This window comes from Chiloscyllium punctatum, chromosome 9, assembly GCF_047496795.1.
Source record: "Chiloscyllium punctatum isolate Juve2018m chromosome 9, sChiPun1.3, whole genome shotgun sequence".
In the NCBI taxonomy this organism is placed as follows: Eukaryota; Metazoa; Chordata; class Chondrichthyes; order Orectolobiformes; family Hemiscylliidae; genus Chiloscyllium; species Chiloscyllium punctatum.
This window is the reverse complement of record NC_092747.1, coordinates 24313663-24327738: the sequence shown is the minus strand read 5'-3', so window position 1 is coordinate 24327738 and position 14076 is coordinate 24313663. Positions and strand designations below refer to the sequence as shown.

General features: G+C 43.2%; 1 protein-coding gene across 5 annotated transcripts in view; it reads left to right on the top strand.

Annotated features, from left to right (window-relative positions):
• LOC140481205 (uncharacterized) overlaps window positions 1-14076 on the top strand; it is a 152733-nt gene that overhangs the window by 25668 nt on the left and 112989 nt on the right. For 3 of the 5 annotated variants that reach the window (XM_072577038.1, XM_072577033.1, XM_072577032.1), the window contains exon 1: window positions 9656-9819. The exons of the other annotated variants lie outside the window; for them this stretch is intronic. In XM_072577038.1, the coding sequence (XP_072433139.1) occupies window positions 9782-9819 (38 nt within the window). In that variant the 5' untranslated portion in view covers window positions 9656-9781. Of the gene's footprint in view, window positions 1-9655; window positions 9820-14076 lie in introns of those variants that run through there. 5 annotated transcript variants of the gene reach the window in all.

Genomic DNA, 14076 nt, shown 5'->3' with positions numbered 1-14076 from the left:
GTATGACTATTTTGGCCCATAGCCTTGTATACCTTGGCATTCTAAGTACACATCTAACTACTTCATAAGTATAATGAAGGTATCTGCCTGTACTACTCTTATAAGTAGTGAGTTTCCTCACATCATCGTTAAACCTTCTTCCCCGTACCTTAAATCTATGCCCCATGGTTATTGATCCCTCAATCAAGGGGAAATATTCCTTCCTTTCTACTCTATCTATGCCCCTCATGATGTTATACATTTCAATTATGACCCCCTCAGTCTACTCTGCTCTAAGGAAAATAATCCCAACCTATCCACTCTCCCTTCATAGCTAAATCTCTCCAGCTCAGGCAACATCCTGATGAATCTCCTCTGTATCTTCTCCAGTGCAATCACGCCCCTCCTATAATGTGGATTCCAGACTGCACATAGTATTCTAGCTTTGGCATAACCAATGTTTTATACAGTTACAGCATAACCTCCCTGCTCTTAAACTCTCTGCCTTGTCTAATAAAAGCAAGTATCCCATATGTCTTTTTAACTATTTTATCCACCTGTCCATGATACGTTAAAGGACTGGTGGACATGACCAGGGTTTCTATCTGATTCTCAGCACTTCCCAGGGTCCTTTTTAGAGGTATTTTAGATGTTGGAGGTAGTTTCCTTGAATTCCAGGAGCAGCAATTGCTGTTTTATATGCTGCTACATGGTTTTGGAACTTTGTAGAAAAAATGTCAAAACAACAGCACTTTTAATAGGGAGAAGGACAGAAAATAGGCATCACATGGTCAGTGCAAGAGGGAGAAACCCACACTGCTAACTGAAACAACAGGGAATCTGCACAGTTACTGCCTTTGCTGTTTGAATTCATCTTTCGCTAGACATTGGAGTGCATCTAGGAAAACTTAACAAACAGTAAAATTCACAGCTGATCTTGGAGGAACCTGTTTGGGAGAGGTCACAGCACAAAAACAGATAAATGAAAAGTTTTAAGTATAGCCTTGCTGTAAATCTACAAAAGTGAGTAGAGTGGGTTCTTTCATGATTATATGTTTTATTGAGATCTGTCTCTTGACTAAATTTTTAAAATATAAATATTTTTATTTGTCTATTCACATTTTTGGATCATTGGAATCTCTTCTGGGGTAGAAGTGACTGATGGATTGCACCTGAATTGGAAGAGGACTAATATACTGGTGGAGATTTGCTGGAGCTGCTTGGGAGGATTTAAACTAGTAAGTTAGGCGGGGTGGGGTGGGGGAACCAGGGAGATAGTGAGGAAAGAGATCAATCTGAGACTGGTATGGTTGAGAGAAGAAGTGAGTCAAACAGTCAGGGCAGGCAGGGACAAAGTAGAGAACAAGGTAGGACCGATAAGTTAAACTGCATTTATTTCAATGCAAGAGGCCTAACAAGGAAGGCAGATGAATTCAGGGCATGGTTAGGAACATGGGACTGGGATATCATAGCAATTACAGAAACATGGCTCAGAGGTGGACAGGACTGGCTGCTTAATGTTCCAGGATACAAATGCTGCAGGAAGGATAGAAAGGGAGGCAAGAGAGGAGGGGGAGTGGCGGTTTTGATAAGGGATGGCATTAGAGCTGTGCTGAGGGAGGATATTCCCGGAAATACATCCAGGGAAGTTATTTGGGTGGAATTGAGAAATAAGAAAGGGATGATCACCTTTTTGGGATTGCATTATAGACCCCCCAATAGTCAGTGGGAAATTGAGAACCACATTTGTAAGGAGATTTCAGTTATCTGTAAGAATAATAGGGTGGTTATGGTAGGGGATTTTAACTTTCCAGGCATTGACTGAGACTGCCATAGTGTTAAGGGTTTAGATGGAGAGGAATTTGTTAAGTGTGTACAAGAAAACCTTCTGCTTCAATATATGGATGTGCCTACTAGAGAAGGTGCAAAACTTGACCTACTCTTGGGGAATAAGACAGGGCAGGTGACTGAGGTGTCAGTGGGAGAGCACTTTGGGGCCAGCGACCATAATTCTATTAGCTTTAAAATAGTGATGGAAAAGGATAGAACAGATCTAAAAGTTGAAGTTCTAAATTGGAGGAAGGCTCATTTTGAAGAACTTTCAAAAGCTGATTGGGGGCAGATGTTCGCAGGTAAAGGGACGGCTGGAAAATTGGGAACCTTCAGAAATGAGGTAATGAGAGTCCAGAGACAGAATATTCCTGATAGAGTGAAAGGAAAGGCTGGTAGGTGTAGGGAATGCTGGATGACTAAAGAAATTGAGGGTGTGGTTAAGAAAGAAGAAGCATATGTCAGGTATAGACAGGACAGATCAAGTGAATCCTGAGAAGTGTATAAAGGCAGTAGGAGTATACTTAAGAGGGAAATCAGGAGGGCAAAAAGGGGACATGAGATAGCTTTGGCAAATAGGGTTAAGGAGAATCCAAAGGGTTTTTACAAACACATTAAAGACAAAAGGGTGACTAGAGAGAGAATAGGGCCCCTCAAAGATCAATAAGGCAGCTTTTGTGTGGAGAGATGAAGATACTAAATGAATATTTTGCATCAGTGTTTACTGTGGAGAAGGACATGGAAGATAGAGAATGTGGGAAAATAGATGGTGACATCTTGAAAAATGTCCAGATTACAGAGGAGGAAGTGCTGGATGTCCTGAAATGCATAAAAGTGGATAAATCCCCTGGACCTGATCAGCTGTATCCTAGAACTTTGTGGGATGCTAGAGAAGTGATTGCTGGGCCTCTCACTGAGATATTTGTATCATTGATAGTCACAGGTGAGGTGCCAGAAGACTGGAGGTTGGCTAAAGTGGTGCCACTGTTTAAGAAAGGTGGTAAGGACAAGCCAGGGAACTACAGACAAATGAGCCTGATGTTGCTGGTGGGCACGTTGTTGGAGGGAATCCTGAGGGACAGGATTTACACGTAATTGGAAAGGCAAGGATTGATTAAGGATAGTCAACATGGCTTTGTCCATGGGAAATCATGTCTCACAAACTTGATTGCGTTTTTTGAAGAAGTAACAAAGAGGATTGATGAGGGCAGAGTGGTGGACCAGCCTGTCTATGTCCTCTTGTAGCCTAAGGCATTGGCCAATTTGAAGTCTGTCACCAAATCTTTCTGAAATCTATTGCTCATGTTATTTAATATTTGTTTCTAATAAATAATTTTTAAATAGCTTCATGACCTTTTTTGATATTTACCCTTGCATTGGCTGCCTGTCAAAGGTCCAGGCCTCTTCACAATGCTTCTTGTATTTACGGTTGAATATTGTTTATAAACAAAGTGTTTCCTCCTTTAAATTAATGCAAAGTAAAAAGGCATAATTGATTTTTATAGCACCTTTCACGACCCAGACTGGCCCAGAGTACTCTGCAATCTCTAAAGTGTTTTTGAAATAGTTACTCTTGTTATGTAGAAAGCCCAATATGGGCATAGTGAGATCCCACTAACAGCAACATTATAATGACCAAATCACCAGTTTTAGCCATATTGGTGGAGGGATAACTATTGGCCCAGAGAACTGTCCTCTTTTTTTTAAAAACAGTTCTCCGGGATCTTTCATATGCACCTGAGAGGGGAGTTGTGTTCAACATCTCTTCCAAAAGATAGCATCACTGACAATACAGCATTCCCTCAGTGCTTCCCCGGACCATTATCCTAGATTACATGCCAAAATCCTTGCAATGGAATGCTAACAGTTGGACTATGGCCAGCCATTGTCTTTGTACATCATGCGCAGCTTATGGCATAGTCTAGATAATATGTTGGACTTGACTGCCATCTCTGAGAACATTTCACTGAGATAGTTGGACTGTATCAATTCTTGAGGTAAAAACAATGACTGCAGAGGCTGGAAACCAGATTCTGGATTAGTGATGCTGGAAGAGCACAGCAGTTCAGGCAGCATCCAAGGAGCTTCGAAATCGATGTTTCGGGCAAAAGCCCTTCACCAGGAATAAAGGCAGTGAGCCTGAAGCGTGGAGAGATAAGCTAGAGGAGGGTGGGGGTGGGGAGAAAGTAGCATAGTGATGAGTGAGTGGGGGAGGGGATGAAGGTGATAGGTCAGGGAGGAGAGGGTGGAGTGGATAGGTGGAAAAGGAGATTGGCAGGTAGGACAATTCTGGACAAGTCATGGGGACAGTGCTGAGCTGGAAGTTTGGAACTAGGGTGAGGTGGGGGAAGGGGAAATGAGGAAACTGTTGAAGTCCACATTGCCGAACTCTGCTGGTTTAAAGGTGGTCCGGAGTCCGTGTGGGATCAATTCTTGTTATGTTCCAAGCTGTTCAACCCTTACTCTAATCTTAAGTTCAATTTTAATTTTGTAAAAGCTATCTATGGGAGGTCAATAATTTGGTTTTATAGGCTTATGTCTGGGGAAAAATATTCTTTAGTCTGTTGTGGCTTGCTAATGGATTTCTCTTGCAGTCTCCCACTGCAAGATCAACAATTTCTGCATGTGCAATATTAACCTGACCCACTATGGACTTAAGGATCTCTTCCTATCACTAGAGAACCTCATGTTAGCTACCTGAAATTGTGGGCCTCTGCAGAGGGTATTGATAATCTTCGTGCGTGACTGAAAAGATTTGTGCATATAATAAATTCTGCCCACGGAGATGTGGCACCACCCATCCTGACTGAAACTTCAGAGCCCCTGATTTTCGTTTGAATGTTCGAGATCTTCTATGTATGATTAAAGATGGCTTGTCTAATTCTAATTCTCAATATCTCAGATTCTGTGATCACTTTACTGGCTGTGGAATTGTTGGAAGCCTCACTTAAAGGGCTTTTGCCCAAAATGTCGATTTTCCTGCTCCTCAGATGCTGCCTGACCTGCTGTGCTTTTCTAGTACCACTCTAATCCAGATTCTGATCTCCAGCATCTGCAGTCCTCACTTGCTTTGGTTGTTGAATCAAATAGAACAGGGTTTTTTTTGCTTCTTAACAGTGATCTGGCTAACTACTCTGGGAGGAACTTGTTCACTTAATTGTGGCTGTGTTTGCCATTGTTACATCTTTTTCACCAGGTCCAAGCAATAAGAAAACAATGTACTTTTTTTTATCTTCAAGAAATTACTAATCCTCCTCAAAAGAGACATCTGTGTTTTCAGGAAACTTTTCCCTGAATCCAAAAGTACAAGAAGTTCCAATGTTTCAGATTCTAGTGAATGTAATAGTAATGATTAGGAACCATATGGAAAGTCTCAACAGTCTTAGAGTTTTTGAGTCCTCGATAATCTCTTTCTCATTGCAGCAAAGTGTTGCACACATCCACCCTCTTCCTCTGATTCTTGTCCTTTGAAATTGTGATGGAAGGTAGTCTGAGGATTCCTGCTGTCAACTCCACTGAAAAGATCTACGTGTCACTACAATATTCAATTTAAAATTAGCTTCTCCGCCACGTACTTTAATCCCTGCACACGAAAATTTATCCTGCAGATCTGTATGGTCATGGAATTTGAATGTTTGCTGTAAAGCAAGAATAATTTATGCTGCCCTTCTCCATCCCTGCTGAGACTCCTGCAGATCGCTGTGACCTGTGTTTGATTTTTCAGTGCTGCTGCTGCAGTCTTTTCGTGGTCTCTTGCTTTGCACTCGGGACTCTCTCTAAAGCTGGCCAAGTTGGAGACCCGCCAGTAGAGTTCCTTTGTGGCTTGCTTGACATTTTGATAATAGCATATTCTGAATCTGCATTTTCAGAATGTCATTGATGTAGGGGTCTGAATGTTAAAAGTATTCTTCAACACTGCATAAAGTGAGTGGGGAACACTTTATGGCCTTGATGGACCACTATTTGGAAGGACAATCTACATTCGTGTTAAACATCACATCTCGTGTTATCTGTGACTGGTATTGCTCTTCCTTATCCAAGTGCTTGTCTCCTTGCAGTGCAAAGTTTGTAAAATACATTATGTGTACATTCTGTGTCTCAACTGTATTGCAGGTAACCCCCACTTCACCTGGTTAGTCCAGACAATTAAACCTCTGCTAGAAACTTGCTGTGTACATGAAGGGCTCCTGGTTCAATTGTATCAGTACTGCTTTGGTGATTTGGTGGGGTTACATGCAGGGATGTCATCAGCTGGGTCTGTCTGTTGTACACTAACCTGTCAAATTCCTCACTTTGAACAGTGCGAAGGTTGTACAATGTTTGAGACAGTTTTGACAGTTCTTGTGTTAGTTTGTACATGGACAGAGTGGTAGCTTTTAGAGTCAGTTTAGTACAGGAGAACGCCATTGATCCCATTGATTCCATGTTTTTTCCATTAGTGATCTAATGGTCTCAAGTAGGAACATAATCATGTGCTGCATAACAGCAGCTTCTCTGTCAAGGGAATGGGCTCTGTCTTGTTGACTGCTGAGGTCAATGGGGAATGTGATGGACTGTTAGACACTGTTAGTAGGGTGTTTGGTCATCTGCTGAAGAGATGTGAGCTGACCCAGGGCAATGCAGCTGATCTTCTCTGTGCCAAACCAGAGAGACTCAATAGTGCAACAATTCAGAGCCCCACTGACATTGCCAATCACATGAATGGTATTGCTCTGGTTCAGAGGCAGCACACCTCCATCTTCTTCAGGGAACCACCATGTACCACAAATGGATAAAACAAAATAATATACCATTTTATTTGAGATTGTAAAAGTTTGTCACAACCTTCCTGGAGACACATGGCTTCCTCCTGCCCTGCTTCTCGATTGGCCGACTAAAGTGACACGACCTGGTGACCCTGTGCGCCTGGTATGGCCTCATTGATGCAACCTACCTCTCCACTTGGCACCTGAGGGCCCCTGGGGTTGGAAAACGAAAAGAAGATGAAGCTGCAAACTGTCCTGGTCAAATGAGACATCAAACCATCCTCAGCATGCATTCGATTTGAGAGCCACTTTTTATCTTGCATCTGTTGGATATTAGCCATTCACTGGGAAGTTTACTAGATTGATTGCTGGATTGACTGAGTCTTATGAGGGTAAATTGGAGAAGCTGGGTTTGTTTTTACTGGAGGTTAGAAGTATGAGGGTTGATTTGATTTAAGTATATCAAATCCCGAATGGCCTTGACAAGGTGAATGTGAAAAGGGTGCTTCCTTTTGTATTGGAATGCTTCTGAGCAGAGATAGGCCGATTTGTGTAAGGCAAAGGGATCATGGGTTATTGGCGGTAGATGGGAATGTGGAATTCTGAACACAAGTAGATACGCCATGGTTGGATGGTGGAACAGGTCTGAAGGAGCTGAATAGCTAATGTCTGCCCCTAATTTACATGCATGCATGTACCATACTATACAACGTTCTTGACACCAATGCTATTATGCTTTGCAGATGGCTCTGAGACTGGGAAGTCCATTTACCATTCTGATTAAAATGTACTGGGGTGGGAATGGTGTCACTGAACTTTGACCTTTTGCCTGAAATGATCACCTTACACACACACAAAAAAACAGTTAAAATGGTGGAAGGCGAGAAGGTTTCCTGGAATCTCCTTCTGTCTTTCCCTTCTTCAAAACCTCGCCCCAGTTCCAGTGAAAGCAATGAACACGTAACAGCCTTTGTATCTGTACTAGCTCGGGACCTGGGGACTTTGATCATAGCTGCTAAGAACGGCTGTTAAATAACAATCCATTGAATCAAAAGTGTGCATTAGGTGTATTACACTACTGTCTTTCACTTTTGTAATGCCTTTTTTTGGATGAGTGCAACTCGTATCTGATTACAGATCTCCCTTGTAAGAGACAAATTATAAGTACAAAAGGAACACACAAGTCTCGGCTTGAGTTTCAAGTAATTACAATGAAAGAATTCTCTCAAATCTTTGGTGATCTCATACATATCTCTTACCTGCTATCGTCAACCTTTGATTTTTACAGTCAGTCAATTATTTGGAGGGAGTGAAGGATTGTAAATATTGCTATTCTTTTCAATTGCCTTGAGCAGTGTTGAATGTTTTTCATATTCTTAAAATGAAATGATGAACCAATAATATGGGGATGGTGGTGGTGTGGTGATGTCACTGGTTGAGTAATACATTGAGAACATGGCTTCAAATCTCATCCTGTCAGCTGGTGCAGTTTGAATTCACTGACTAAAATCTGGAGTTGAAAGCGAGTCATATGTTTGGCATGAAACTATCAACAATTCACAAACCCATCAGGCTTATGACTATCCTTTAGGGGAAGAAATTTGCCGTGAATTGGCCGACATGTGACTCCAGACCTCTGAGACGGCTGAGGAAGGCACTCAGCCCAAGGGATAGGCAACCAATGCTGAGCTTGCCTGTGATGCCCACATACCATTACTGATGAATGCAAGTGATCCACCGCACAGTGTAGAGGAGAATGGGGAGAACTGGGCCCAGCAGCATTTAAAATGGTTGATTATGAGATTCACTCTGAACAAATTAGTTGCTGTGTTTCCTATCTTAAAGATGTCTATACTTCAGAAAGTATTCCCTAAGCTGTAAAGCATGCTGAAGTTATAAAAGGTGCTATATGAATACAATTCTTTCTTTTAAGGAATGTATGTGATCAATCATGGAATCCTGACAGTGTGGAAGCAAGTCATTTGGCCCATCGAGCCCACACTGACCCTTCAAAGAACATCCCACCCAGACCCCCTCCCTCTATAACCCTGTATTTTCCATGGCTAACCCACTTAGTCTATACATCCCTAGACACAATGGGTAATTTAGCATGGCCAATCCACCTAACCTGCACATCTTCAGACTGTGGGAGGAAACCAGAACACTGGAGGAAACCAACGCAGACATGTGAAGAACATGCAAACTCCACACAGTCACGTGAGGGTAGAATTGAACCCAGGTTCCCTGCTGTGAGGCAGCAGTGCTACCCACTGAGCTACTCAAGAAGGTCAAGCTGGTGCTTGTGCACTTGGGGCTGGTGAGACCACATTACTGCATCATTGTCGCTGACAGTGACAGCACCAGGTCACTGTGCTACCTCATGATGACATTGAGACTAATCACAACCTTTCCATTTACTCCCACCTAAACGCCGTTGCACAAGCTGATTGTGGTTACAAACTGTCGACAACATAAGATGTACCCTGAACTTGACCCTGTCCTTGCTATTCTCACCTCTAACAGAGTTACTACTTCAAGAAATTGGAATGAATAGTACAGGAATAAAGATTAAAACTGTTAAGTGTAAATTTCTGAGCATCGATGGGACAACTTTGCAAATTCTGAAACATTTTTTCATGCAGAGCAGAAAAGTGCTGGGATGGCAGGGCTTGTTTTAAATCTCTGTTCTTGGTGTCAAGTTCAGCCTGTTCAAGAAAACAAACAGCGTTGCCCGCAGGACAAGGGTGGGTGGGGGTGCGGGGGGTGGTGTGAAGGGGGAGGGGAGACATTTTGGTAACAATGTTATTTTATAATGAACAGAAAATTGAAACTGTCAAAGTCTCACTGTGTCATTAAAACTTAAACCCAAACAAGTGGAGGCAGCCGAAAACAAGTGTTGCTGATTGAGGAGATGTGATTTATTAAACAAGTGATTGGTATGCAATGGAACTCTTCAACATCAAATTTATTTGGGTTAAAATGAAGCCGGAAAATGGGAGTGTCATTTGAGGGAGCGGCAAAGCTGATACTGCAAAACTCATTTTTGAGCCTGTGCAAAGGCACAGGATCCTTTAACGGGAGCAGTAACCTAAGCTGGCTGATAATTACGAAAGGCATGCAGGAGTCCATGCGTTCGCAAGCTTTTGCAAAAACACATTACTGTGACCGTGCCAGCTTACTGTGTGTAGCTTGCAAGAGCCTGAGGCAGAGGGGTTGCAGTGCATAACATGGCTAGATTCTACCAATGTCTGCGAAGCGACTCAAGGTAAGTGGAATCTGACTACCATGCTTCAACCTGAGCGTGTTAGCAGCGTTTCAACCGCAGGAACTTTCCTAACAGTTTGTACAAAATGGGGAGAGAGAAAGAGCAAAGAGTGATTTCTGCAGTATCATCAGAACAATCGTTCAGCAGCTGCAGAACTGCACAATAAACTCCACTGACTGATACCATGACGTTAAAATTTAGAAATACATTTCTTCCAAAAGGTCCTTTTGATTTGTTATAAAACAATGCTGAGTGAGACCTTCCCCCAAGAGGAAGAAATTGAGAATGGCTATGTATGCTACATTTGAACTCAATTTACAAAACCAAAATCAGTGCAATCTGTGTAAAGAGGAGCTGACAAAAGCTATAAAGGATGGCTTATTAATGCCATTGCCAGAAGCTAACTGAGTTTGAATTATTCTTACTGAACAGGGCATAGCAACTTTTGCTCTGCAATCAGAACATTCTTTGTTTGCAAAGGTGAAGTCAATCCTGAGTAAATGTGACGTTTTTAGCTACTGTTTCAGATTACTTACAGTCATAGAGTCATAGAGATGTACAGCATGGAAACAGACCCTTCGGTCCAACCCATCCATGCCGACCAGATATCCCAACCCAATCTAGTCCCACCTGCCAGCACCCGGCCCATATCCCTCCAAACCCTTCCTATTTATATACCTATCCAAATGCATCTTAAATGTTGCAATTGTACCAGCCTCCACCACATCTTCTGGCAACTCATTCCATACACATACCACCCTCTGCATGAAAAAGTTGTCCCTTAGGTCTCTTTTATATCTTTCCCCTCTCTCCTAAACCTATGCCCTCTAGTTCTGGACTCCCCGACACCAGGGAAAAAAGACTTTGCCTATTTATCCTATCCATGCCCCTCATAATTTTGTAAACCTCTATAAGGTCACCCCTCAGCCTCTGATGCTCCAGGGAAAACAGCCCCAGCCTGTTCAGCCTCTCCCTATAGCTCAGATCCTCCAACCTTGGCAACATCCTTGTAAATCTTTTCTGAACCCTTTCACATTTCACAACATCTTTCCGATAGGAAGGAAACCAGAATTGCATGCAATATTCCAACAGTGGCCTCACCGATGTCCTGTAGAGCCGCAACATGACCTCCCAACTCCTGTACTCAATACTCTGACCAATAAAGGAAAGCATACCAAACCCCTTCTTCACTATCCAACTACCTGCAACTCCACTTTCAAGGAGCTATGAACCTGCACTCCAAGGTCTCTTTGTTCAGCAACACTCTCTAGGACCTTACCATTAAGTATATAAGTCCTGCGAAGATTTGCTTTCCCAAAATGCAGCACTTCACATTTATCTGAATTAAACTCCATCTGCCACTTCTCAGTCCATTGGCCCATCTGGTCCAGATCCTGTTGTAATCTGAGGTAACCCTCTTCGCTGTCCACTACACCTCAAATTTTGGTGTCATCTGCAAACTTACTAACTGTACCTCTTATGTTCGCATTCAAATCATTTATGTAAATGACAAAAAGTAGACGACCCAGCACCGATCCTTGTGGCACTCCACTGGTCACAGGCCTCCAGGCTGAAAAACAACCTTCAACCACCACCCTCTGTCTTCTATTTTTGAGCCAGTTCTGTATCCAAATGGCTAGTTCTCCCTGTATTCCATGAGATCTAACCGTGCTAACCAGTCTCCCATGGGGAACCTTGTCGAACACCTTACTGAAATCCATATGGATCACATCTACTGCTCTGCCCTCATACTTCTCTGTTCTGTTTTGATGGATGGGCAAATTTAACTGTGTGCACCCCGAACAATAAACCCAGACTCCATGAAACTGTTGGCAGCTTTCTGGTTAAGGTGGACGAGAGAGGGAATATGTCACCGGAGCCTTGTGAAAATAGAAAGATCCATTGCTAGCAAATTGCTTTTCAGTTTGGTGAGTATTTCATTGGAATGACATGAGCAGAACCAATCAGTGGGTGAATGGGTGTACGCCTCATTGAAAATATTTTGGTTAAGTAACCACAGTTACAATGGATTGTGTGGTCCTGGCCCTTTGGAGAGGGGGCAGAATTTTGGAACAATGCCGGCATGGAATGCTGACCCACTTCATTTTGGATGAGGATATTGTGAAGCGTTGCTGGCATGATGGGAGGAGGGCATGCTTTCTTGAAGTGGGAGGGATTTAAGATTACCAAGACTGATAACTTATAATTTATGAGGGTTTTTGAATTTTTCCAGGTCTGTATGTAAGTCGCAGAGTTTCTGAATCTCGCCAAGCAATCAGCAAGCAGTTGTTCAGTTCCAGCTGCATTTGACACTGTTGGCAGGGCAGGTAGACCAGCCTGGCTTTGGTATAGGCAGTGCTAAGATGGGTAAAAGGGTGACATTACATGTCATATTGACAGGGTGGCATTTGGATCACTGACACTTGCATGAGCAGCCACTGAGTGACTCTACAGGCCATGGTCTTGTTCACTCAGATTTCTGCTCTTTCGGAATCAGAACAAGAAGTAGATTGTGGCCATGAGCCTCAGAGGCAAATGGGGAGTCTGGGAAAAAGAGGGGAAAGGCGGGGAGGGCGATGCAACCAAGCTCTTGCATGGAGAAGATGTTAGCCACCAGAGGGGACTTACAGATTGCAACTCTAATGTCAGAGCTGCCAAGCCACCTCCAGAGATGTGTGCCATGTCTGAGAGCCATAGGAAGTGGTGGTCATCCAGTATCGGGGATGCTGAAGGTGGATGTCTGCACTTTGGCATTGATTTAGTGATCTTCTGGTGATAAGTATTTATGAGATCTTCCAGGTGTGCAACTCATCACTGCTTCAGGATAGTCACTTTCCCAAGGGCCAGGCTGATCGGGGCACTCAGGCTGAGTGACTGGTTGGGTTTGGGGATGTTGTAGTTATGTACCCAAGTGATTTCAGTGCCTACCTCATGGTTATTAAGGCCCCCATAAACCAGGCAGCAGCCTCGATCAACAAGAATGGATGGCACTCTGTCAATTACAGGTAACCACTACAATCCATTGTGTGCACCATTCCTAGGAAGCAGTCACAACACTTCTCTACTAAGATGTTCCCAGATGCCTGGCCATTTTCAGGCCCCCACAAACCTTACTGGATGGATACTGAGTGGCAGAACGACCCATTAAAGATGTGGTTTACTAAGGCTTCTGAGGGATCTCCATGCACGAAGATGTACAACACTTGCCAGGAGAAAATGTGAGTGACCATTGAGTTTCGAAGGACATGATTTAGCTGCCTGTAATGCAGTGCAAGACACTCCTGTATTATTGCGGTGCATTGTCCTCCAGACAACAAGCTACCCCAGAGGGAGGACATGATGAGGAGCTGGAGGAGAATGATGGCAAGTGAGTGCAAGATCCTGAACATTCCCTAGGATCACAGACCAGGCGCCCTGCTATGAATGCTTGGGATTCCCTAATTGAGGCATTTGATTCCTGGTGAGTGGTCCATACAATACATTAAAGCTTCAGGTCTCTGCAGCCCTCCTGCTGCCTCCTGTGTTAACCTTGTCAATTGATCCCAATTCGAGTAAACGCTGGCAGCTTGTTCCATATACACACCACATTCTCTGTGAAAAAGTTGCCTCTCAAGTCCCTTCTAAATTTTTCCCCTCTCACCTTAAGCCTATGCCCTTTAGTTTTGGACTCTCCTACTCTGGACCTTGGCCAATCACCTCATCTATGCCCCTCACGATTTTATAAGCCTCTGTAAGATCAGCCCTTAACCTCCAACACTCCAGGGAAAAAGTCCCAGCCTAACTAGCCTCTCTTTATAACTCAAACCTTCCTGTCTAGGTCACATCCTTATTAATCTTTTTTGTGCCTTTCCCAACTTAATAATATTCTCCTTATAGCAGAACAACCAGAATTGTATGCACTACCCTAAATGTGGCCCTACCAATGGCCCGTACAACCGCAATATGACATCTCAACTTCTGCACTCAATGCAGATCGATGAAGGCAAGCATGCCAAATGCCACCTTCACCACCCTGTCTACCTGTGACACCACATTCAAGCAACTATGTACCTGCACCCCTCAGTCTCTCTGTTCAACAACTCTCCCCAGGGCCCTATCATAACCTGTGTAAGTCCTGCCCTGGTTTGCCTTACCTAAGTGCAACACTTGGAATTTATCTGAATTAAATTCCATCTGCAATATTCATTTTCAAGACTTAATGAAACCAAAAGAGACAAATCCCTACCCCGTTAAACACAAAGTGCCAATAAATGCTCT